Below are 27,062 nucleotides of genomic sequence, written 5' to 3' on the forward strand. Positions count from 1 at the left end.
CAATGGATGCCTGGGGCTGGGGCAATGGCACAAGAAAATGACTGTTGGCTTGATCATCAGAGGTGTCCCTCTCCTTCTAAAATCTCAGAAAACATTTCCTGGCATTGCTGGAAAGAATAACTGGGAATTCACAGGTCATTTTCCACCTTCAATTCCAAAAACTTGGTGCAAACATTTATTAGCCTCCTTCTTGCCTTGTTTTCTTTCATCCTTCCCTTCAGTTCATTTGTTTTCTCAGGGAAAGGTCTTTCTAAACTGGCTTCTGATTCTGCCCTCATGATAGCGTATTTCCCATAGAAGACCTGTTGCCATAGGTGTCTGTAAGACCGAGGAGAACAAAGACCATGGCCTGCCTCAGCTCTCCTGGTAGGGAAGAAAAGCAGGAGTCCTTGCTCCCGTTAATCAGGATAACTCTGCTGCCTCAATGTTCCATGTCCTTTGAGAGCAGAAGGCCAGCCCTCATCCCGAGCCTGTGGATAGCCCACCCCTTGGAGTTGGCTAACCCATGCAGCTGCCACCTCTTGTCACCGTGTCGGCTCTTGATCAAAGAGCTGCTCCAGCTGTGCCCACCTTCTGCCTCCTCCTGCGTGGTGCTTATTAGAATCCACAAAGTGTCAGGGTTTCAGAGGTCAAGGCAAGGTGCCAAGATCCTTCTCTGTCCATATTTCTCCAGGGTGGGCGAGTGCCAAGCCTGTGCATGGGGTCCCTGTGTACAGCACACATTATGAGAGCTTTGTCAACCTTTGAATGTTGATGCTGAACATCGCCCTCCTCTTCCACAGTCATCCTCGTAACCTTTCCTCTTCTGAGTGAGGTCAAAGCCCCAGACACCTGCTGTGATGATCCCCAGTACCTGGGCTAATGGGGAATGTGGGCCTCAGCACTTGGCTGCCATTCTGGGGAATATGAAACCAAGTTAATCCACAGAGCCCTTTGGAAGGAAGGCCTTCAAGATTACAGTATGCACCAAGGCATACTATGTCCCGAAGAGAATTTGTCTTTGAGTGCAAGCCTTAGGAATTTAAAGAGGTCCTACATAGCCTCTGAAATCAAGTCAGGATTTGTTTATGAGACCTATATATTCTTTTCTAAAACAAATGGCTATAATTCAGATCATAAAATGACTTTAAGAGGGCTGATGTCAGAATGTGTTAGCCTGCTCAGGCTGCCATAACAAAATACCATAGACTGGGTGGCTTAAACAATAGAAATTTATTTTCTCACAGTTCTGGTGGCTAGGATGTCCAAGATCAAAGTGCTGGCCAATTCGGCTTCTGCCAAGAGCTCTCTTCCTAGCTTGCAGATGGCCACTTTCTCACTATGTCCTCACATGGCAGAGAGAGATCTCTCTCCTCTTCCTCTTCTTCTAAGTCCACCAATCCTACCAGGTTAGGACCCAACCCTTATGACCTCATTAAGCCTTAATTACCTCCTAAAAGCCCTATCCCTCAATACAGTCACATTGGGATTTAGGGCTTCAATGTATGAATTTGTGGTGGGGTGGAGGGGAGGGGGTGGGGGAGGGGGAAAAGGGACACAATTCAATCCATACCACTGAGGAAACTTCCTTAGTGGCTACATTTATTTATTCCAGAAACATACATTTTCTGAGCACCTACTAACCAACTACTTAGGATACCATGATAAACAGAATAGACATAGTCTTTGCCTTTATGTCATTCACAGTTTAATGAATGAGTTAGACATTAATCATATAATCCCACAAATTAAAAGTTTTATAAATGTCATGAAGGAAAAGTAAAAAGTGTGATGAGAGGACATAACAGAGGGAGTTGACCATTTTAGGGTTGAGGAAAAGTTTTTCTGAGAAAGCGACACTTAAGCTGCAATCGAAAGGGTTGTTGAGAGTGGGGGTACAAAGAAGAAGCAGTCATTTCCAGCATGCATGGATGGTGCCATGTGCAAAGGTCTTGAGGTGGAAAATCACCTGATACGAGGTCCACTGTTGCTGAACGGCAGTAAGAGGGAGAGTGCCGGGAGATGAAAGGGACGAGGCGGAAGAAGGCAGCCCCTGCAAGGCTTCGTAGGCCACGGGAAGGAATCTGGTCTTTATATTAAGAATAAGAGGAAACTACTGAAGGGTTTCAAACAGGGACATGAGAGTGTAGGCTTGGGTTTTTTAAAAAAAATCTTGACTGTGACTGGATGAGGAAATGGAATAGAGAACAGCAAGAGTTAGAATGTGAGTTCAGTTTGGTAATGACTGCATAGATTCATCAGGTGAGGAGTAATGGTGTCTTGGGCTGTGATGGTAGTGGCAGTAGAGATGAAAAGAGAGCTGATAGGATTTAGTGCTGGCTGGATAAGGGACAGGTGGGAGAGGAAGCCTTGCAGACTCACAAAGACCTGCTTTCTAACATGAGTGACTGGGTGGGTGGAGATGCTAGTTCCTGAGAAGGAAAGCAATGGAGAAGCAGGAGCAGGTAAGGAGAACAAGGACTTGAATCCTTTAAGATGCTGCACAAATGCAAATCCACATTCCTTTATTACAAAAAGCACCTCACATGTTTGTAGCGGGCGCGGGGGGGGGGGGGGGGGATTGGCAAGTAGGTTTTTGTTTGTTTGTTTGTTTTTAGCTGTTGCATGGTTATTTACATTCTCATTCTAGCTGACTGAGGCAATGAGTGGAAAGATGAGACTAGTTTCAGTTGAGTTTCTTTCCATTCTTCTGAGTGAATGCTCACCTTTTAGTGGTTTGAGGCCAGGAGATGAGGCTGCATTTCACCTCCAAATCTTGTCTACAGTTAAAAAAAAAACTTATGTGAGAGCCACTTGCATGTCTTATTAATAGTGATTTCTACCACTTGGCCCTTTCAGTGTTTGGGTCTGGAATTTGAGTGGCTGGCTGATCTTCGTTTTCCTGTAACTGAATACCGAAACTGATTCATAAGCATGTTTTGCTGGAGGGCTAAGGGATGCCGTGGCCTGGGTCCTGGGCAGAGCTTACAGGGTGTTGGGTTAGCTGCACTGCAGGTAGCATTCACTACAGAATTAACTCTCTTGCTTTCCTAAGCAATCTCAGAACTACAGCTTGCCTGCAGAGGTTTTGCACTGGGGGAAGGAGTTTTTCCCAAGTGGGCTCAATTGTACATAGACAAGGTGTTCTATTTTGGGGGGTTAGCTCATGATAAAAGTTCAGTTCAATATGCACTCTTGCAAACCTATATTATGCAAGATTCTTGAGTGTGATAATAGTGAGGTAAAGAAGGCTGAAAACCCTAGAAATAGTATAAGTAGGGACAAAAATTCAGATCATTCTTGGCCTATTTTAAGTTGATTCTTGAGAACTCTCACAGATAAGAGTAGGGTTGGGAGACAGAACTAGATGGGCATCGCTTATTTCCATTACCAATATCCCCAGTTATTTGAAACCATTCTTCAACTGAGTCTCCACCAGATGGTCCCGAGGACAGGCCAGCCAGTGGTGCCTCCCACGGACATGTATTTTTCCAAGTGAGAGACTGCCCCATATGTTAGCGCAATATGTCACTAGAGGTAAAATACCAGCTTGTATTGGTGGGAACCTGCCATTTGTTACCTCCTTTTTCCTCATGCCTTTTCCTGCCTCTCTGATCTTTTCTAGGTCTCTGGCCTGTCAGAAGGACCATTGGTGCTGCAGTGGAAGCCAGCGGCCAAGTCTTGTGTATGGCGTGGTTACGGTTGCAGCCTCTCACCTCTGCCTTCCTCCATTTTGGGTTGATTACTTTTGTGCTCTTCCTGAATGGTCTTCGGGCAGAGGCTGGTGGCTCAGGGGATGTGCCCAGCACAGGGCAGAACAATGAGTCCTGTTCAGGGTCATCAGACTGCAAGGAGGGTGTCATCTTACCAATCTGGTACCCGGAGAACCCTTCCCTTGGGGACAAGATTGCCAGGGTCATTGTCTACTTTGTGGCTCTGATATACATGTTCCTTGGGGTATCCATCATTGCCGACCGCTTCATGGCATCTATTGAAGTCATCACTTCTCAAGAGAGAGAGGTGACTATCAAAAAGCCCAATGGAGAGACAAGTACAACAACGATTCGGGTATGGAACGAAACTGTCTCTAACCTGACCCTTATGGCCCTGGGTTCCTCTGCTCCTGAGATCCTCCTCTCTTTAATTGAGGTGTGTGGTCATGGGTTCATCGCTGGTGATCTGGGACCTTCTACCATCGTAGGCAGTGCAGCCTTCAACATGTTCATCATCATTGGCATCTGCGTCTACGTGATCCCTGATGGAGAGACTCGTAAGATCAAACACCTGCGAGTCTTCTTTGTCACTGCCGCTTGGAGCATCTTTGCCTACATCTGGCTCTATATGATCCTGGCAGTCTTCTCTCCTGGTGTGGTCCAGGTTTGGGAAGGCCTCCTCACTCTCTTCTTTTTTCCAGTGTGTGTCCTTCTGGCCTGGGTGGCAGATAGGCGACTGCTCTTCTACAAATACATGCACAAAAAGTACCGCACAGATAAACACCGAGGAATTATCATAGAGACAGAGGGTGACCACCCCAAGGGCATTGAGATGGATGGAAAAATGATGAATTCCCACTTCCTTGATGGGAACCTGGTGCCCCTGGAAGGGAAGGAAGTGGATGAGTCCCGCAGGGAGATGATCCGGATTCTCAAGGATCTGAAGCAAAAACACCCAGAGAAGGACTTAGATCAGCTCGTAGAGATGGCCAACTACTATGCTCTTTCCCATCAGCAGAAGAGCCGCGCCTTCTACCGGATCCAAGCCACCCGTATGATGACTGGCGCAGGCAACATCCTGAAGAAACATGCAGCAGAACAAGCCAAAAAGGCCTCCAGCATGAGCGAGGTACACACCGATGAGCCTGAGGACTTTGTCTCAAAGGTCTTTTTTGACCCGTGCTCTTACCAGTGCCTGGAGAACTGTGGTGCTGTCCTCCTGACAGTGGTAAGGAAAGGGGGGGACACGTCCAAAACCATGTATGTGGACTACAAAACAGAAGATGGCTCTGCCAATGCAGGGGCTGACTTTGAGTTCACAGAGGGCACTGTGGTTCTGAAGCCAGGAGAGACCCAGAAGGAGTTCTCTGTGGGCATCATTGACGATGACATTTTTGAGGAGGATGAACACTTCTTTGTGAGGTTGAGCAATGTCCGCATAGAGGAGGAGCAGCCAGAGGAGGGGATGCCTCCAATAATCCTCAATTGTCTTCCTTTGCCTCGGGCTGTCTTGGTGTCCCCTTGTGTGGCCACAGTCACTATCTTGGATGATGACCATGCAGGCATCTTCACTTTTGAATGTGACATTATTCATGTCAGTGAGAGTATTGGTGTCATGGAGGTCAAAGTTCTGCGGACATCAGGTGCCCGGGGCACAGTCATCGTCCCCTTTAGGACAGTAGAAGGGACAGCCAAGGGTGGTGGTGAGGATTTTGAAGACACGTATGGGGAGTTGGAGTTCAAGAATGATGAAACAGTGTAAGTAACCTTTCACTATTCGGCCCCCTCCATCCCTTGCCATATCCTTCTTTCCTTCTGCACCACTCTTTTCAACTTTTCCTTGTATTTGTGTTAATGTCAAACTTTGGTTCCATCACAGGTATGCAGGATCAGCAGACACTACTGGCAATTTTTGCTTCCAAACTCTCCTTCAGCTTTCTCACTTTAAATTGTCTCCGGGCAAGGAATCCTGTGGCAGGATCACAGGACAGATTTTGTCCACTGAAACTCAACATGATGGCTGGTGGAGGTGTGGGGTGACAAGTTTTGATACCAACTTTTGGAGAATTCTTGTGACTAAGCAAGAGCTAGGAGACTGCTTGGGTGTCTCCTTCCTCCTCTCCTCATGCCAAGGGCTTATGTGAGCTTTGAAACCAGACCTTTTCATTCTGAGACAGCGATAGCCCAATGAGGACATCCTCAAGAAAGCAATTGGCATTGGCTTTTTCCCCCCAGTGCCATATTGCAGTTGTGTAACATGACAGATTTCAGGTACCTCTCCTTCAATTTTGAAATTGCAAAATTGATTGAAACTTGGCCATCTGTTTCAATGCCCACAGGCTGTTTTATGAGGCTTGCCCAGTCTAGGTGAGATGAGTCAGTATGGCTTGGGTACTGGATGTATCTTGGAGAAGCAGAGCTCCCAGGGCCACAGCCACCTGTCTTTAGTCACAGGTCTAAGCTCCAAAGTCTGGCTTAGCAGTGAAGGAGAAGCCTCTTAAGAATTGTGGAAGAAAATGCATCTTCCGTGTGGTCATCTCTTTTCATAGTCTAGAATCCTCCTGAAATACTTCTCAGTTTACTGCCCCATTTAGTCCTTCTCACACTGTGAGCATTGCACTTCTGTGGCCTTGATAACTCCAAGGCCTCCCCTAAACTTTCTTGTACTGGGTGTTCTATCCTTTTCTCAGATGGATAGCTTTGAAGAAGAAAGCAGGATGACTTTCCCCAGGATTCTCAGCTTATGAGAGGGTAGACTTTCCAGGCTGGCCAAAAAGGATGGAGTTGAGAAAGGGGAACCTTGTCTCTGAATTCCTGCTCATATCCACGAGCAATAAGCAGTAGCATGAGAAGGTGTGAAGAACAAAAGGGGATATTGGAAGGGGAATGAGAACCTACTAAAAGCACTTTCAGTGGGAAATGAAACCATACACCTTTTAGAAGAGCGAAGGAAGTTGATCATGGAAAATGGGGTCCATAGAATCAAGAGAGAGAGGTGTCACAGAAATGCTTCTTCCCAGGTCCAGTCTAGGGATGGAGCTCAAAGGGGGTTGGGTTGGGTTCTGATGACAACAGAACTGAGTGAGTCATTCAGGGGACTCTGCTCTTGTCCTTCCTCAATTTCTTCCTAATAATGTGACTTTGGGCAAGTCATTTAGTCTTAGCTCCAGAACTAAACTGTCTCATCTGTAAAGTGAGAATAACAATACTTTCCTTGCCTAGAGGCAGGGTTGGATCTTTTTGCAGTTTCTCTTAGCTCTAGGATTTTCTGAACCATAGACATAGGTGCTCAGTGTAGGTCATATTTGCGCTAGCCAAAGATGGAACAGAGGATATTGGTCTCCTGAAGTGAAATAGCCATTGACAAATTGATTTATTAGAGCTCTGTTTAGGCATTTTATTGTGAAGAATAGTAATTTGTTAGTGTAAATAAAAACCCGTGCCTTCTAGAGAATACTATCCATTTATATGTGCTCTGGGGAGAGTATTTATCCATACAAATGAAGGACAAACCCTCTCTGGGAAGACACTCTGGGAAATTTCATACACGTTTACAGCAATGTTAATATATAAGAGGTTATTGTCAGGCACTAAATGACATCAAGACCATAGCATTGACCATAGTTTAACAGACATGTGGTTCCTCCTATTCAGTACCTATCTACCGAGGGCACTGAAGGGTAGTTTTTGAGAGTAGGGTAGTTTTTGGCTCCCAATTCTTAGTCCCATTAATAATCAATTGTGCACCTAAGATTTCTGAATGTGCTAAACCTTCCTATTTGTGTTTTTCAGCTTGAATAATATCTTAGTATAAATATGCTTTATGAATGATCACTTCTGGGTGATACTGGTTCTAAATGGATATCAACCTTCACATGACTGAGATTCTGATCCAGGTATTCTAGGGTTAGGTGAACAAGTCTATGTTCCCATCTAACCCTTTGTATAATTTTTTAGACTTTGGTTGACTTGGACTACCCTTTTGGTCTTCTTCATTGCAGAAAAATGAGTCCAAAACCTGCTAGTCTCTCCTCCCATCGCTTTCCTACACTTGATACTTTAATTTGTAATTTTACAACTAGAGGTAGTATGATGTAGCAGAAAAACCATGGACTCTAAATATTTTGGGTTAGGATTTTGGCTCTACTACTGATTTAACCATGTAGTTTGGGGGACTTCTATTAATTTATGAGATTATTTTCTCATTGCTAAAATGGGGACAATAATGTCTCTCTTGCAGAGAGATTATGGTGATTCAAGATATTGCATGTGATGCTCCTTGTACATGGTATGTGCTCAGTAAATGAGGTCATTAATAATAATATTGATGAATTCGCAATATTCTTCAGAAGATATTGTTGAGGTGATCAGGTCACTTGGATCTGTATGTGACCCAATTAATAAGCATGCTAGTTTTTTGGTTACCATGAAGATGCCTAATCTAAACTCATAAAATGTTAGAGCCAGAAAGGACCTTAGAATAGCTTTAGAGGCATGTTTCTCAAATTTTAATGTGCTGATGAACCACCCAGGGATCTTGCTAAACTGCAGATTATGTTTCAAAAGGTCTAAAGGAGGGCTTGAGATTCTGCCATTTCTAACAAGCTCCTGATACTGCAGGTCCCAAGGTAGAGTTGAAAGGCTCTAAAGCTCTTGATCAAACCATGAGACCCAGGAAGGAAAGTGGCATTTCAAATGACTTGCATAATTGAATCATGAATGCTTGCTTTTCAGTTCCAACTGAAATGACCACTTCCAGTTCCGATTCAACTCTAGCTTAGCTAGAACCCAGCTGTTACCTGAGACCTGCTAATTGCGGTACAAATCTGGAAACTGAAACAGAAACCTTCAGGGCACTTAGAGTTGTGTGATGCCTGGAACAATTCCACTTTCTAATCCTTCCCTCTTTGTGTATTTTTATTTGCCTACCAAGACTCGTAGCATTATCCGTTTTGTCTTCACCATACTCCTCTAAATCTATGGAGGTTGAAGCCAGGCATATACTGTCTCAGGAATACTGGGTCTGTGAATTCACTTTTTGGTTTTAGGCTTTACTTCTTCAAAGATGGTAGGATGGAGAAACATGAACTTTGGAGTCTGACAAACACAGTGAATTTATCATTCACCAGCAGTGTAACTTTGAGCAAGTCACTTCACTTATCTGAGTCCCAGATATTTTGTTGGAATGATAGGAATAATAATATCTATCCTGCTGGAGTGTGACAAGCACTACATATAAACGTGAAGATAATGCACTGTTAGCACAGTACTTGCTCATGAAGGTGCTAGTCACTCAGTAAACATTCATTAAATGTCTGCTACATGCTAGGTACATTCCTAGATACTGGAGATAAATAAATAAGACAAGCTGGCAACTCAGCTCTCAAGGATCTTCTACTCTGGTGGAGAAGATACAGAGATACAGACAAATCAACTCACATGGGAGAAGTGGTATGGTTGAGATAAGTTCAATGAAAGAGGAATGAAAGCTCTTTGCTGTGTGTGACACCACTAAAGTTTCTAAAGTAGACTTCATTAATGGTGTGGTAGTGAAGTAGATGAAGTGGGGGTGGGGACATGATTACTTTAAACCCATGTTACAATAAACTCTTGACGTTTCAGAGGGATGCTATTGACATCTTCATGATCTAGAAGAATCCCCACCTTTGTGACTACCACTGCAGCACATTATGAGAATTATGGCCTTTGAGCCTGCTGCTGACAATAGCAAAACCTTATGGAGATGTGGGTTCTGCCGGCACATTAATCTCACCGAACACATGACTGGCTCCTGTATCCCAGGCTCACAGCATGCCTCTGCAAAATAAAAGATTATTGCAGCTCATGGACCTTCAGGGTCTCTAGGACTACTCAGAGTCACAGATGTCAATTATGTAAATGCCAAGATCTATTATACTTACATAGCATAGGCCTCCTTTGAAGAAGAACTGAGTATTAGCTGTGCCACAGATTTCCCAACAAAATTAGAATGTTAAAGCTGGGAGGTATCTGACCTCCCATTTTTACAAATTGTGAACCTGAGATTCAGAGAGGGAAAGTGACTTGTCCAAGATCACACAGTTGATGTGAAAGAAAGTTGGAGTTGGAAAGGGCTTTTTAAAGGCTACAGATTTAATATCTCCTCCTCCCTGTTTGAAGGTTTTTAAATTTTTTGTTTGTTTGTTTGTTTTGCTTACCCATCATAAAAATGTCAACTTTGGAAAGAACATAGAATGGAAATCCTTGAGTGGAAGATGCTCTGGAAGTGTAAATCCAAGAGCATTATGTGACTAATAACTAAGAATAATAATGTATTATGGACTATTTTTAATCTCTTGGTTCACCTTGAGGCTATTGAGGAAGGAAAATATTGAGCTGGTAGAAATTAAAAAAAAACCAAACCACTTTATTTTAATGATCCCTTACCGAGGAAAGGTGACAAGCATAGCTGGGACATCTTTCAGGCAGTGCTGGTAAACTGCAGATAAGACCTTGTTCCATGAAATAATGATTTTTTTCCCCCAAAATGTCGCAGGCCATCCTCTTCCAGGGGTGCTTTCTCTGTCAAGTTTCACCCGCAAGTAACCTTTCCATCAGAATCTATAAAAATTTGGAGTGCTCCAGGGCACAATTTGCACATTCTCCAGTTTGACTAAAACACAGTAGGCCTTTTCTTTTTCCTTTGACTCAGCAAAGTGTTAGGATAGTCTCTTCCCTGCCACCAAGGGAGATTATTGGCCTCCAAATGCCCTTGCTGTGACTGAGAAAAGTCACAAGGTGCAAGCCTAGTGAGGGTGGGAGTCAGTGGAGGTGGCGATAATTCTTCCTTAGCTGGCATCCCTCCCTTTCTCTTTTCTTCTGCCTTCAGTGCCTGACTTATAGTAACAAGATCTATCCCCAGCATTAGATAAACAATCAGTCACTAGTGCCCATGGCTTCATGGAACTCACAGTGGAGCCATGTACTTGGCTCAGAGTTTCTGAAGAAGGGGATCTATATCTATAAAGCCAATTGAATGGGGGAACCAAATGGTACAGTAGAACATTTCAAATAGGTTGTTCAACTACCTCTTCTGGGCCCAAAGGGGTGACTCAAGACTATGTGGCCTTTTTAGCAAGAAGCTTTGGATATTTTGCCCAGAAAGGCCGCATGTCCCGATTAATTTTTTCTTTTTTTCTTAATTACTGAAATTGTCAAAGATTGTATCAAAGAAGAGCATATTTCAACTCTAGGATCCATAAAGCACCCAAGTCTCCTCAAACCTTACATATCTGCAAAAATCTCCTAAAGTCCAGAGCCTTCCTGATTAACTTGCTTTAGGCCTAGAGGTACAATATCCCCTGGCAATGCCCCCTCTGCCTGACTTGGTCAGGACCATAGGAGGCAGAGCATCCAGTGTGTCCACCCTTGGTCTTCTCATGTTGGTTTGTCCCCAGTAAACTTAGTGTTACAGGGCTGGAGGTTCCCCCAGGGAGAATGTTAGGATGGTTTCAGGAGAAAGGCACATTGTGATTGGAGATGATCACATGACTGTCCAGTCAGAAGTGAAACAGTCTTATCCTGAAAGCAGGTTCTCCTGTCACTGCTTGGAGAGGTGCTAGTTGGGATATCGAGGCAGATCCTGCCACGGCCTTGCTTGTTTTGTCTCGACTTCCGGCTCATAAGGTCAGAGTTTCCTCATTCAGTCACAAGGGTGACGGAAAGGGACACTTGGGCAAAGTGAGGTGGGCGAGTGGGGAGGACTCTTCCTTGTTGTCCAACCTGCCATCAACTTCCCAGACGCATTTCGGTGGTGCGTACGTGCTCCTCGCTTCTCCGCCCTTTGACTGTGCCTGATCAGCTCCACAGGAAGGTAGAATTCAGAGCTCAGCCTTCAGCTTTTTCAAGGTGTTGTTTTCCTTTTTAAAAGAAAAACGAAATTGTGCTTTGAGAACTCAACAGGAAGCCCTGGCACAGGGTCACTGGTTAGAGAGCGAGACAACTCCTCGATCTGCACATAAAGCAAAGTCCTCCCCATTTAACTTCTGTACAGTCCAGAGCATTTTACAGGAATCAGTGCTTTGACAGTTTTGCTAACTGACCATGAAGGAAAGCACATAGGAAACTTTCTCAGTTGACATGATAGTTATCATTCATAGGAATTATAGTCTCACCACTACCACCTACCAAGTACTCAAGTAGAGGACAAGATAAAGTTCAAAGTGAAACTTATTCATTATGGAAAAATTAGCTTTTATGAAAACTGAGTCATCAAGAGGTATGTGCATGTATGTAAGTTCAGCTATACGTGGCCCCATCCTGACCCTTTCTAGCTATGGGCCAGCATGCAGAGACACAGCCTGGTTAACCTGTCTCTGCCTGAGCCCAGTTCACTTCCCATTTGGTGGTTTAGGGCTCATGAAGAACCAGTTATTTATGACACAGACATTTCTCCCTAGTAGTCCATCTTTTGCAGAGCTCTTGGTCTTGAGTTGTCTACCTTTTGGTTTTCTCCTCTTTGTGAACCCCACTACCACCTGGCCCTCTCTTTCTGAGCTGTGGTGATGTAGGGTGTACTCTGCCACTAGGGCTAACCATGGCCCTGGCTGAAGACTTTCAAATGTGTTCACTTTATTTTCCTGCTCATACCTTCCTTGCTGTTTGTATACTCTCCTCTTACACTTATTGTCTCTTCTAAACATCCTCTGCTGCATCTTTTCTTTCTCTACTGCATTTGCTGCTGGTACTGCAGACACTGGTGCTGTGGTTTCCACTCCAGCTCACACTCAGTGCCTTCCTCTACATTTCTGTTAGTCCTGGCTCCTCTTTTATTCTTATCCTAGTCTCTGTGTATCCCCTTCCTTCACACTGTTGGCATCTGTACTTGGATTGTCTTCTGTCTGCTGTCTGATCGACAATTTCTTTGAGTGATCAAAAACGAGCTATGCATAAGAGAGCGTGCCATTTGGACAGAAAGAATAGCTTCACAATAATACCAAGAAACTGATACCTCCACTCAACAAACCACTCAACTGTGGTACTCTTTTCTCCTTCACCACAAAGTGTTTGACTGACTGTATATTAAGACAAGAAGGTTGAATGGTAGGGTTCCAGCATAGCCTGGAACTGGTTTCAGGAAACCATTAGAGGCTGAGCGAGCCCTAGGGACCACCTTCTCTTTCTGATGCTCTCCCTCCTGGACCACATAGTATCTGTCTCTTAGCATCTCCACATCTCTTTGTGGCCATCCTCCTAATTGCTTCCAGCTTGCAATGATACCTCATCGACCAGCAGTCCTATTTCTTGGCTCCATTCTCCATATATGCTTTCAGCTCGTACCTGAAAAGATATTTCTATTTTCCTAGCTCATATTTTCAAGAGAGAGAATCTGATTGGTCCCCTCCACCCCCTTTCCCCCCAACTTGGCCCTGTAATAGCCACTGGCCAGATGCATGTTGGTTGCCCTGTGTCAAGTCAAGCTCCTCCCCACCCCCAACCCAACAGTTAACCTGCCATAACTGGAGGGAGGGGTGGAAAAATGAACTTGCCATGGGGATTCCATGGTGAGCTTACCTCAGCAGTTGTGTCTATACATAGCGGGCAATGTCACTTAGAAGGAAGTCCCAGGTGAGATAGTCACCTGTCACCTCAAAACTGACACAGTGTATAAGGTTGACAGTGCCTCAGAGAGAAGCACTGATTTTACTGTGGTCTGTTCTGAGGCAGTAGGCTGGAGAATAGGAGAAATAGCCACTTCTGTTTTTTTTTTTTTTCCTCATCCCCACCCCCTCTCAACTAACAGCCATCAGTTGTTCCTCTATATCTCTGAAATATATATATATCAAGAACTAGCCACTTCTTGAGCCCCCAGCTTTATTAGATTCATCAAGCTGACCACCAACTCAGCAGCCAAGATTAAGCTGGCCTCTGCCCAGATAAACAGAAAATGTTCCTAGGGGCTGGTGCTCTGTGACACAAATCTCAAGGCTACCGGGATCATTTCTCCCCTTTACCCTCTTCTGCTCTGTCCTCTCCAGGATGCTAGCGTCAGAAGTTAATCTGCTGTTGTTTTCAGGGGGCACTATTTGTGTACTGAGTCACTTTCAAAGCCTCTCCCTGGGTTTGGGTTTCCAGAGCAGCCCGTGTTCCAGACAGAGACAGAAAGCTTCCCTGCCACTCATGCTTACCAGAGATAGAATGACAGCCTTACAGCCTTTCCCACCCGCCCCTCCCCTACTGGACAGCTGGTCAGTTGGACAGAGCCAGAGCCAGCAGGCACCCCGTCTTTATCTTTGGGGCTGTAACTTGATGCCTTTCCAGGAACTCCTCGGAAGCCAGAGCATTCTCATCTCCAGGTGGCACAATGTGTGACTCTGTCAGGTGTCCGCTTCCCAGAGAACAGGCCTGGGGTGTAAAATAGGACTCCTTTTGTGTCAGCTCCAGTCAGTTAGTAGTGGTTGTCCAGGGGGCCATCTTGGAAAGGATTGTTGAAGCTGTATCTGGGCTCAACTGTGGATGTGCAGAAAGAAAGGCCAATTATCTGTCAACGCTAGTTTAGGGATGAGAAATGGAAAGAACTTCATGGGATAAAGAAACGACAAGTCTCCATTTCACTAGGGTGCATGAACATGAAGTTGCTGTTACCTCTCCAACACAGAACCTTCTTCTATTCCCTGGATGAATCCACAAGGACATAAATTCCCATTCGGACATGTGAAGCAGATAATTTCCTTATTAGACCAGAATCTTCCAGAACCCCTGTTGACCTAATGGGTTTCATTAAGTTGACCAGTGGTTCCCAAACAGATCCCTACCACAGGCCATTTTAGTTGTCTGCCCCTCCTCATGAAACCCACGTTTTAGAAGATTACTAACAGAAAATTAATTAGATTTCCTTTTTTTTCCTTATAAAATATAGCAAAAGATAACTAGTGTTACTACAGGGAGTTAATCTAATTCTAGCCAAAGCAGAGAGAAATTACAGTTTAATTAACCTGTGTGGACTGTTAAAAGAATATACACTTTTTCTTTTGGAGTTTGGGGAAAAAGCAGGAGGGACATAGCCAAGTGCCACCTTTCAAAGAAACTAACTGATGTAATATGCTTTGAAAATACTAAGCACTTGTTGTTTAAAGTTGTTTTGATGACAGTGACCCCATGGGGAGACCAGGATATTCTAGAGAATATAAGCGAATATAGGGCACAGTGTTGGTTACCTGGGCTTCACCATTGTTCAGACCTTGGGGAAAGATTGTTATTTTTCTTACATAATAAAACTTCTAATATTTATATGAAAATATAAAAAAGTATAAGAATATTGTCATATCTTTAGGGCTAATATTACTACTTTCTTGAGATTAGGTAACAGAGTCTATGAAATATTAAGTAATTTACCCTAGACCAGAGCGCTTTTAAGAGTATGTATCAAAACCTAGATCTTTTGCTTCTAAATCACAAATTCTTTCTACTGTGTTACATATTTCAGCATCACAATAAGATCATGAAGCTAAAAACAGCAGGTTTTCTTCTTTTCACATGGAAGAAGCTAAGAGAACATTCCACATCTCTTCCTTAACAGCAAGAGTTGGCTTCTCTCTGTTTAATTCAGGGGGCACTGGGCCCAGAGAGTTTGGCAAGGGCCAGAAAAACTCCTTAACTCCTGCCCTGCTCAGAAATCTGGATTCATCACCCTTGACTCCTGGCTCAGACCCACCCTTGCCCAAGCCGGTGCACAGAGGATTCTTGTTTGTGTCACTTCACCATCAGGAACTCCCAACAGATGACACTTTGGCCTGCTGCCTGGGGAACAGGGCAAGGCTGGCTCAGGGGCACATGTTCGGATGCAGGGAGCCTCCTTTGATGCTTGTGCACATGGTATCTGAGGGCATCTAGGATCGAGGGTTAGAGGGGATGATGATGAGAGAGCAGGTGGATCTCACTGCAGCCCCTGGAGAGCTTATGAGACCCCTCCCAATCAATGAGGTTGAAGCAACAGGAGAGCAGAGACGGGGAGGCAGCTGGTAGTCGCTCAGGATACAGTTAGCAGGTGTTTTTTGAGCTCATACTGGGGGCTGAGTACAGTGAGAAAAGGTACTGTCCTTGTCTTCAGGGAGTTCCCAGTCTGGAATGTGTATGAGAGTTGCTATAGTAGAGGGGACCTCCAAGGGCTTGGGCCACATAGAGGCACTGTCCCCTGCCTTTTGTTGGTATTCAGTTTGGAGTGATTAAAAGTGACTTGCACACCCCCTCCTCCAGTCAACTCAGAAGAACTTGTTAAGAAAAATGGCTAACTGGCTTCGGCTTGTAGCGCACACCCAGCTACATGTAGAAGTTGGCCTTAGGAGTAAATGGTCCCCAGGCAGGCCATGTCTTCACGCCAGAGCGGCGCCTGGTTCTTCCTGGTGTCTATCAGAGTGCCTCACACATCGTAGGGACACAAAAAATGTCTGTTGAATGAGTGAATAAGTGAATGAATGGAGTGAATTCCTGGCATGTCCTCTGGCTCTGTACCAGCAAGCCCAGGGGCGTGTGGGACTGGAACACACCCCTCAGGCATGCGGACCGGGAGTCCCCACCGTCCCCCACTTTCCATGCCTTCCTCCTCTCCTCTCCCCATTTCGGGAGATCCGTGAAGCCCTGTGGACTCAGGTGTCCTGAGCTCCTCCACAGCCTGAGCCGGGGCCTGAGCCAGCTCCTCAGAGGCTCTGTTCCTGGGCTGCTCGGCCACCTCTGAGCACCGGCTTCCTTTGATGCTCAGGAGACACCCTGTAATTCAATTAGGAGCTCCCTCCAGGGAGCATGTAATTATGTCGTATCTGGGCCTTGTAATGACAGCCCCCTGCCACTGTGCCCTGCTCAGCTGCCCAGAACCTTTCTCTGGGAGGGAGCTAATCTGCTTAGCCCAGATTGGATGCAGTTCTGCACAGCGCTTCCCCGAAGGCCTCGGAAAGGAGGCCCCACCAGCAGAAAGAGCCGCCTCAGCGGACCGCGAGGGTTCACTTGGTGCTGCTCTGCTCTTTGCCACGAGCCCCCCCTGCCCGGGATTATTCTGAAGCGGGTGAGTGGGAGCTGAGCGAGCTCCATTCTCATCTCATGGGTGTCTCCTGGCCTCCCTGGGGTTTGTAGAAGGAAGATGAAAGGGGACTGAAGGCATTTGCCTGTTTTCCGTGTTAGCTTGCAGGGAAGGGGTGTAAGATAGATTAAGTTACCTGGCGTTTTACCTGCATTAATTGAAATGTTGCACTTTGGGGGAAGGCTGACTGCTCTGTTTTGAGCTAAGGAGGAAGTTGCCTTAGTTGTCTGCATGACTTTCTTGACTCCTTGGGGCTTAATTTCTGTGAAATATTTTAGATGCAGGGGCAGTGCCTCAGTCTCCCCTCTGCCTCCCTGCCTGCGTCAAGGTTTCCTTCAGCCCTCGTCTTGAGGAACCCAGATCCTTTATTTGCCATTATGTGGAATCTACCGAAAAAGCAATTGACAATCTGTACTGGGTTGAATAGAGGCCCCCTGCCAAATGCATGTGCACCCAGAACCTCAGAATGGGACTTGATTTGGAAATCGAGTCTTTGCAGATGTAATTAGTCATGATGAGGTTGTGCTCAATTAGATCCTATGTCTGGCATCCTTATGAGAAGGCCATGTGACAACAGAGATGAAGATGCAGAGTGATGAGCTACGAGCTAAGGGACACCAGGGATTTCTGGCACACACCAGAAGCTGCGGGAGAAGCATAGACTAGATTCACCCTCAGAACTTGTAAGGAAGGCATCAACTCGGCTGACACCTTGATTTCAGACTTCAGATTCCAGACCTATGAAAGGATCAATTTCTGTTGCTTTCAGCCACCAAATTGGTGATAATTTGTTTCAGCAGCTACAGGAAACTAATACCCAAGCTCTGCATAATGCCTACTCTAGACTTCAGTGAGTGAGGGACCTCATACTGACCGTCAAAGGACTGGCAGAGAGAAGGGCACTGCCTCTGGGGTTAACTTTCCTCAGGACGCTGATTCACCCCTCCCCAGGCAGGAGAAAGCCAGAGCTCATTTAACAGCTCTGTGATTGTAAACCTTTCCATTTCTGTTTGCAAGTTAGACGAGGGTCCAAGAAAATAAAATGGACACTTTCTCTAAGCCACATACCCAAATCAGTTTAGTTACATTATTACAGGTATTATAATGGCTTCTTCCAATGTCCTTCATCCTGGTCCATTGATAATTCTTAAACAACTGCCCAGGGGCTCCAGCTGATGCTCTATCAACCACAGGCCCATTTCTCTTTTCCACCCTTTCAGTGGCTCAACCCTGGGCCCTTGACAACAATGCCCTACTGTGTAGTTAAGAGTCTTTCATCTTGTGACTGGGGAGGTAAGAGAGGGCCCCATTCTCTAGATCCTCTCTCCCTTTGGAGTTCCCTGCTGCCTGACAGCTGGTCCTGAGATGCAGGTGTGTTACCTGTTTGTCCTGATACGCAGGTATGTTTACCTGCTTCCCTTTGCAAAGCTGCTGGCCAGGGAATGATTGAAAATGCCGTGGTTGTTTGTGATGAAAGGAAGCCGCACTGATAGGTGAGTAGGTGTCACTGAGTGAGTGTTGGGGAGCTGGAAGACAAAATTTTGCTTTATCATTCGCACAATAAAATCGCCAGTAACCAAAGTGTGAGAGCAACAGTGTGGGTAAAAGCCCAGAGCAACAGTGTGGGTAAAAGCCCATACACACACAGCCAGGTAAATAGAGCAGGGTGATTAAATGCATGGACCAGGTGTCGCACAGACCAGGTTGGAGTCCCAGCTTGCTTACTGATTGGTGATGTGATCTAGGAAAGGTTACCTAACTTTTCACTTCACTCATCTATATCACGTGGATAACAATAGTACCTACCTCATAGGGCTATTGTAACGATTTAAAACATTTTATGTAGTGCTGAGTCTAAATTACTCATCAAGGGTATTATGTGCTAGGTTATTAGTTAATAGAATCTTGGCCATGTTACAGCCACACTGACCTATGAGGTCCAGCATTTTACTCAGTTTCCCCCATTAGTAATTATATTCCCTCCCTGAGCCCAAGGCAAGCTTTTAGGAAGAGACACCGATCTAAAGATAGAAAGTCAAATAGTCTTGTCTGGGGGAAGGTGGAGGGAAATATTATTCCAGCTTTCTTTGACGATGTCATGGAACATGACAGGTAGCTAGCTCTCCAAGGAGAAAGCAGCCCCGGGCCAGGGTAGAAGGTGACCTTGAGGTTGATTCCCCTGCATCCTGATGTGGACTTTATTGGACTTGTTTGGGAGATGAAGGGAAAGAAAGAAGTAATGTGGAGAGAGAAGGAGAATCAAAGGAGAGGGAGGCAGAAGGGCTGGGAGGAGGATGGGTAAAGGCTTTGTCTTGAGGATAATTACATGTGAAATCGCTTGCCAGTGGGGCTCTGGGGCTGGGATGACTCTAATAATCACAGTACAGGATCCCGAGGGCTCTTGGGCTGTCTCTGAGCAGCATGTAGGCAGTGTCGAGGCCTCTCTCACTCGACCCGCCTCCCAGGCCCCAGGCTGCACCATCCATCCAGAGCCTGTCGCTGATCAGGAAGCTGAAACAGAACAGTTGCTGTTTCAGAGTGGAGTTCCATCTGTGGGCTCATGTGATGCAAACCACAGCCTGTCCTCTAGACGAAGAAGGCTGTTCTTGATGGTCAAGTGACCTGGAGTAAGATAAGCAACACTCCTATTGTGCCATCCAAGTGGCTGTCCCTTCCCCTGTGCTTCCCAGAAGAGAAAGTTCAGGGACCAAAGAATTAAATATTTTCCAGCCTTATTCTAGTTTTGCCAACTGGGGCCTCATACCTTTTTTTTTGTGGTTGTTAATCTTTGTACTTGGAGATGACTCATCCTTGCCATCATCTTAAGTAAGCAAGGCAGTTTTCTGACATCTAATGTGAATGTGGTGATGGTCATATGCCACAATTAGGTACAAGGCAAAGGTGGAGGGATTTTGCAGGTATAATTCGGGTCCCTAATCAGTTGAGTTTTAAGCCTTGACTTTAATGGAAATTATCCTGGGTGAGCCTGACCTGATCAAGTGAGCCCTTTAAAAGAGGTGAGCGTCTCTCTTCTGCTGGCCTTGAAGAAGCAAGCCACGGGTTCTGCAGTGGCAAGGAAATTAATTCTGCCAACAACCACTGGCATTTGGGAAAGGACCCCGAGCCTCAGAGAAGACAGTAGTCTCCACTGACACCTTGACCAACGCTAAGTTGTGCCTAAACTTTTGATTCATGGAAACTGAGAGATAATCAGTGTTGTTTGTGGTAATTAGTTATGCAGCCCTCGAAAACATACACACAGCTAAGGAGTGGCAGAGTCAGGGCTCCAACACAGGGCCACCCCCCTCCTAAGCTATGTCTTTCTCCTTTATACTGTCTAATACTGTAATTTCCTGCCCACCCTTCCTTTCGTTGTTCATCTACCCTGCAGTGTCTGCGATTTGAAACACCATAGACAACCATTCCAAGTAGTCAAAATTATGCCAAAAAGTTTAGTCAGTTCTCATTATTTGCAATAGTTATGTTCCGTAAAGTCACTGAAAACACTGAGTGAATACTGAAAAATTGCCTGGGCAGGGGGTGGGGCGGGGGGATGGGGGATTCCAGAATTAGGTTTCTGTGAGCCTCTGGTCACAACATTTCACCAACTGATGAAACCTTGTTTTAAGTGTGTTTCTGTTTAAAGACACCTTACTTAATATATACTGTGGACTAATTAACATTAAACTCACGGCAACAGTACTATAGATCATGCCTGAACAAAGCTTATCTAACATGCATATTTTCTGTGTAAGACTCCTCACAGCCTTCTTGCTCCTAGGAACACTGGACAGCACTTCAGCACTGTGCTTGGGGGCCATTTTAAACAGCAAAATCACCACCACCAACAGAAAAACCACCAACATGTGGAAAACAGGGCACGAAGTAGACTGCAATAGGCACTTGTTTATAGTATGAGATGAAACAAGAAGGCAGAGCATCACCTGTCAACCTCGTCTGGGAATGTATGGTCAGGTGACCCAAATTTTATAAACATATATGTGTGCATATATATAAAACAGGTAGGTTATTGCTTTCCTCAAATCTTTTTCTAGTGTTTTTTTCAATGGCCATATTGAGGAGCTAGCGAAGGATCAGAAATCAGAGCCCTTCTCTCTTTCTCTTTGCTGGGCCTCTTTAGAGAACATTCACCCCTTCAATAAACTTCACAGCTCTTCTAAGGCACCTTAAAAGAGGGAAATGGAAGCACTACTGATAAAAACAAACAGACCAACCCACCCATTTGTTGACTGCTCTGTACCAAGAAGCAAAATGTGCTGGAGGATCCTTTTGAAGACAAAAATTCAGTCCCCACCCCGGCCTCCTTGCAGATGCAGGTAATCTTGCCAAAGGTAGTTTGGCGTGAACTTCCGGGCCATGGTATTGTGGGTGTTACAGATCTTCTTCTGCCTGTAGTGGGGAGACATCCACAGTAGCCATTCCATTTTGAAGAATGCTGAAGGGGTGATGCCCAAGTGGCTGGAGCTGGGCGTGGGTCCACCTTTTTCTCTCTTTCTTCTGCCTGAGGTGAAGGATTGCAACCAGCCCTGGCTGGTGGTGGCTCTGAGACACATTTGTAGCGTTCTGGAGGACACCTTATACATAGCCTCTAATTTTGACGTTGGGATACGCTGTCATTTGGCTCTGCCTCCTTTATACTCATCTGCTTTAAAACCAGCTTTGCTGAGCGCCTGTCTTCACTCTTCCTCATTAGTGACATTGGAGCCCTTCCCTTTTTCCTACCCTGCTAACTGTAGCTCATTAGAGCTCAGTAGCAACAACTGTGTGTGCTGGGCAGCAGCAGCTGTGAAGCCAAAGATGGGGCTGGGGATTTGGTGTTGGGCAACAGGGTGGGGGAATGATCTTCTGGGGCAGGTGAGCGCTTTCGTTTCATTTGTCTCCCTCCGCCCTGCACACTTTTACTGCACCAAAGGAAAACAGAAAACAATGATCTGTTTGGCAACGTGGCTGGCTTTGGGTACCAAGGCTGCCATCTGTGGGGGACCCTACTGTATCATTAGTCAGCAAAACAGAGCAGAGCCATGTGTGTTATAGCTGGTACAGCAGAGCGGCATCGCCCCCGAGGGGGCTGGGGAATCTATTTCCTTCACTAAGGAATTAAATAGCAGACCTGCTTCCGTACTTAGAAGTCATACATAGGTGCACATGTGGGTGTGCCGGCACCAACCAACCCAGCTGGCTCCACTGCCTTTTCTCTGCAATGACTTGTTGAATTTAATAAAGGAGATACAGGAACTAGAGAGTGATTTGAACTGAAGGTTTAGTGGCTTTGTATAAAATTGATATCAAAGGGATTTGGAAGTGGATTAGGGATTCTTCCCTGATACTTCTATTTCAATTTTGGAGCCAAATAAGCATTTACAAAAAGCGAAAAAAGAAACTGACATAAGGTTTAATCTGAGAATTTCTGTGTGTCGCATGAACCATTCTTATAATAAGAGTTCTGCTTTTTCATTTCATACCCAGTCAGCAAATATGATTAGTGAGTGCCTCGTAAGGTCAGGGCACTAGGCTAAGAGGGGTTACAAGATGTCTTCATTTAACCAAGTCCTGCTGAGCTCCTAACCTGTGCCAGCACTGCGCCTGGTCTGCCATATGGAGGGCAATGTCAGGGAGTGCCAGGCCTCAAAGAGCTTTCAGTTTGTCAGGAGATCTCAAATAAGAGAGCCAACAAAGTGATCTGCCATCTTAGAGGTAGTCCCTAAATTCATGGAGTTTGCAGTCTTGTTAGGAAGGTAAAACCTATGTGCATTACAAAAACAACAATTGAAGATAGTAACAATACAATTGACAACTGAATTATGTAGACTGGAATGACTATAAAAATTAACTACAAAAGATCATTACAAGCTGGGGACAATCCAAGAGACTTTGTTTTTGGAGATAGGTGTCTTGAAGGGTGAATTACTTTTGTTTTTCGCTTCCTATAAAGTCTTTGTGTCAAATGGAAGTGAAGGGAAGGAGGGGCAGTGGCAACAGAATGAGAAAGATCTTGCTAAAGATGCTGATATCGGAATCCAGCTTTTCAGGTCGTTCAACCAACATTGTTTGAGCCCATCCTCTGTGCTAAGTGCTCCATGGCGCATGGGGATTACAGGGACGATTCAGGCACTGCCCCAGTCCCTGTGCAGCTCACAGCCCAGTGGGGGAGACAGACGTATAAGCAGATGGTGACAATACGATGAGATAAGTACGAGGTGGATGGTCATGGCGGTGTGGGAACTCACAAGAGGGAATGACTAATAGTGGAGGAGGGACAGTGAGAGGGGCATGGGTGCAGGGGAAGAATTCACAGAGGATACCTAAGCAACTGGGTGCTGTGAGATGTGTACACAGCTAGCCGCCATGTTACACTGTAGAGTCCAGATAGGACGGGATAGAGCTACCGGTTCTCTGGAAGGCAGAGGCAGCTGTGGGATTCTAGAACAGCAGCAGCACAACCAGCAAGTTATTGTTGCTGCTACAACGCACGTCAGCTCTGGGACCTTGAATCCAAATACTCTCCTACGCACGAGTTCAGTGTTTTCCTGTGGGTGAGTGGTCCTCAGCCTGGCTTCTCCTTAGAATTACCCAGGGAGCTTAAAAGAATATTGATGCCTGGGTCCCGCCTCCAGGTATTCTGATTTCATTGGGCTGAGGTGGGGCCTGGGCACCAGTATATTTTAAAAGCATCCCAGGCAATGCTAATACACGCTAGGACTGAGAACGACTGCTCTAGGATATCTGCACTCCAGAGCTGCTTCCAGGCCCATCTCTTCACGAGTGGGCAGGCTTTTGGCAGTAGCCAATGGAGGGAGCCCTGTGCCAAGGCCCTGGTCCGAGCACACCTGGGTGTGAGACTTCATGCCACCACTTAGTGGCCCTGGGCAAGTTAAACTACCTAGACTTCACAAATCCTTAATTCGTAAAACGGGGACAATGGTAGTGCCTCCTCATAGGATTATTGTAATGTTTACATGGAATAATTCCCAGCTCACAAATAAGTCAGTACTTACACAGGTCCCATGGGCTGCCCTCAGCACTTAATGTTTTCAACCAGAGGAGACCGCCAGATGTGAAGAACTTTACGCCGGCAAGTCAAAAATCTGTGACCACTGTTGAGAAGTAAAACCCTGTCCCCAGCAGCTCTCCTTTGGGGGATGTGTGAGCTGCAGAGGGAAGGGTTACCTGGAGGAGGCCGGGGGCAGAGCGGAGCTCAGGAAGCACTCGAATGTCACTCATATCTGGGCTCAATGGGGAAATAGTGAAATGAGTACAGCTCCTACACTGAAACTTTTTGGTGAAAAAAGTCAATGAGTTAACTTTGCATCCATTGAACAAAAATTCTAGAACTGTGATTTTTTTCTTTTATAAGGGAGTAGAAGAATCTAGATTATGTTTAATATAAGTCAATGCCCTCCAGACTTGATGGGGAAAAAAGTCAAATGAGAAAAAGAACAAAAGGACCCTCCACCAAAATATTAATATTCAGATAAGTGCTTTTGAGTTGGGTCTCCTGAAGCGTAGGTTCCATTCATAAAGGAATAGATTTCTATCCAGTCCAATCATCAGAAGGCAATACTGGATTTAAATGTGATTCCCAAGAGAAAATCCAAAGTCATTCCTGTGTTTGTCTTTGAGAGAAATCAACCAGCGTATGCAAGGTTACTTGGGTCCAAGAATTCAGCTGTGTACTAACTCGAGCAAAGAATTACCTGAATGCCTCATTTTACGCAAATTCATGAGTACTTGTGTGGAAGTGAAATCATATTTCAGGGAGTCCTATGGTCAAGTGAAGAATCTTTCAGATAAACTGATGATCACCTGCTTCTCTGCCCTCATCAACCCTCCCTACTTTCTCATGAATCGGAATGATCACAGTCAGTCTGAAGTTTTGGGGTGTTTTGTTTGTTTGTTTGTTTTGTCCTTTTGATTCCACATATAAGCAAAATCCCATTGCATCTGTCTTTCCCTGTCTGCCATACTTCACTCAGCACAATACCCCCCAGTTCCATCCATGCTGCCGCAGATGGAGAGAACCCATTTCCTTCCATGGCTGAGCAATAGTGCATTGTATGTATGCACTACCTCCTCCTTATCCATTTTTCCATCGATGGACACCCCAGGCTGCCTCCACATCTTGGCCATTGTAAACAATCCTGCAGTGATCATATGGATACACAAGTTCTCTCGAAGTAGTGTTTTAGGTTTCTTCAGATAAGTACCCAGAAGTGAGATTACTGGGTCCTTCTTTGTCACTTGTTATAGCCTTTGTTTTAAAGTCTATTTTGTCTGATATAATTACTGCCACAGCCTTTATTTTTCCATTTCCATTTTCATGAAATATCTTTTCCCCATCACTTTACTTTTAGTCTGTGTGTGTCTTTTGACCTGAAGTGAGTCTTAGGAGAGTTAATTTTGAAGCACCCAGAGCCCAACCTTGAATCCCAAAATCCCTCTGCTGTTTCTCCAGGACACACAGTGGGTCTTCATGTAAGAGACGTGCTGTTATCCTGGACCCTGTTATCCTAGACCCGGAGGTGGCCGCCGCATAATCCTTGCTACGCTTTCCTCTCTGCAGAGACATCGCTCCCATTCCCCCAGCCCCTCACATAGTCTGTGTCTCCTCAGCTCAGTCATGACTTTCTCAGGAAAGCCTCCTCTGACCTGCCGACCAGATCAGATCTCTTTGTGGTTTGCTCCCCTCTCCTCTGTAGCTCTTACTATAGTTTGTAATTCTATACTTGGTTTCTAACTCCACCCTCCTCTAGAAGATAAGGTCATTGAAGGCAGCAATTCTTCTTCGCCAGCCCCCCGCCCCCCCCGCCCTCGCACCCCCAGCACCCCGCATAACACCTGGTCCATGGTAGAAGCTCAATAAATATTTGTTTCCATTTTTATGTTTCCTATCTCTTTGTTGAAGTTCTCCCTGAGGTCCTTGAGCATCTTTGTAACCAGTGTTTTGAGCTCTGCATCTGGTAGATTGCTTGTCTCCATTTTTTAGTTCTTTCTCTGGAGCTTTGTTTTGTTCTTTCATTTGGGACATGTTTCTTTGTCTCCTCATTTTGGCTGCCTCCCTGTGTTTGTTTCTGTGTATTAGGTAGGGCTGCTATGTCTTCTGGTCTTAGTAGAGTGGCCTTGTGTAGCAGGTGTCCTGTGGGATCAGTCTGAGTTTTTGAAGGTTTCTAGCTCCTTTCTGGGCTCTGCAAGAATGGGATATAGCATCTCCCAAGAAAGCCCAGGGTTGATTGTCTTGGACGGAGTGGAAGCCTGTCTGTTCATTGCCGTAATGTGAATCATTTGAAAGGTCACCCTACACATCAGACCTGCTTCTCTCGTGGGGTTTCTGAGTCAGCCCAACTCAGGAATAAGCAGTAAATGATTTCTCTATTTGGACTTATGTGGAGCTGCATTGGTCATTAGGTGCTGGCTGGGCTCCATGGAGCTGGGTTCTGTGACAGGGGCTGTTGTCATTGGTGACAGGGAGGCCATTGGGAAGGAGCTACACATCCCAGGAGTAGCAGCTGGTTGGGCACCCTTTTCGGAGAGAAGAACAGATTACAAGGTGAAAGAAAATCGCACTGTGAGGTCAGCCAGGGACAAAGAGAGAGCAGGTCTAAGAAAGGTACTGAGTCCCTGGGGGTGTGGGAGGAGGGTGTCAGGGATGGCATTCTGGGATAGTAATGTTCCTAAAATTATAGCATTTGAGTTCAGGTGGCATACATTAATTGGTTTATGATCAATTGAAACTAGGGCATATGTCCTTGGTGTCTCATTCAAAGCCTCAACCAATTTTCCCACTAAGGAGAAAAGCTTGTCCTGTTGACAAGTACAAGGGTTTAAAGAGGCCCCCATGAGCTCTTTTGTCCTACAGAAGAGGTCCAATGATTGAAGCAAACAAATATTACATTTATGAACTGCTGCATTGGAGTCCTGTTTCTGTTACCAGACAGTGGACCTGACGGAGCCCTAGAGTCAGGGAGCTCCAACCTCCAAACTCTTATTTATTAGCCACACCCACTTTACCACATCACCTAACCCCTCAGCTCTAGAACACGGGAGTTAAGAGAAGAGATACATTTGCAAGGTCCTGAATCTTAGAGCTTTCATTTTCTAGGTACTTGACCTTCAGCAATCTATTTAACCTATCCATGCCTCTATTTTTCTACCTATAAAATGGGCATAGTAGTATCTGCCATATAGATTTGCAGTGAAGCCTAAATGGGATAATGCACACTGAATACACTTTGAACATTCTGTTCATATGGTAAGCTCTTGATAAGTGTGGACGTCCTCCAACTAACCCAGCAACAAACTAA

At 45.3% G+C, this 27,062-nt stretch overlaps 1 protein-coding gene across 6 annotated transcripts in view; it reads left to right on the forward strand.

Annotated features, from left to right (window-relative positions):
• SLC8A3 (solute carrier family 8 member A3) overlaps nt 1-27,062 on the forward strand; it is a 149,085-nt gene that overhangs the window by 16,328 nt on the left and 105,695 nt on the right. For 5 of the 6 annotated variants that reach the window (XM_019641342.1, XM_019641345.1, XM_019641344.1 and 2 more), the window contains exon 2: nt 3,605-5,450. In XM_019641342.1, coding sequence (XP_019496887.1) covers nt 3,667-5,450 — 1,784 coding nt within the window. In that variant the 5' untranslated portion in view covers nt 3,605-3,666. Of the gene's footprint in view, nt 1-3,604; nt 5,451-16,605; nt 16,729-27,062 lie in introns of those variants that run through there. The other variant, XM_019641349.1, reaches the window with a different exon arrangement.

This window comes from Hipposideros armiger, unplaced genomic scaffold (assembly GCF_001890085.2).
Source record: "Hipposideros armiger isolate ML-2016 unplaced genomic scaffold, ASM189008v1 scaffold_59, whole genome shotgun sequence".
NCBI lineage: Eukaryota > Metazoa > Chordata > Mammalia > Chiroptera > Hipposideridae > Hipposideros > Hipposideros armiger.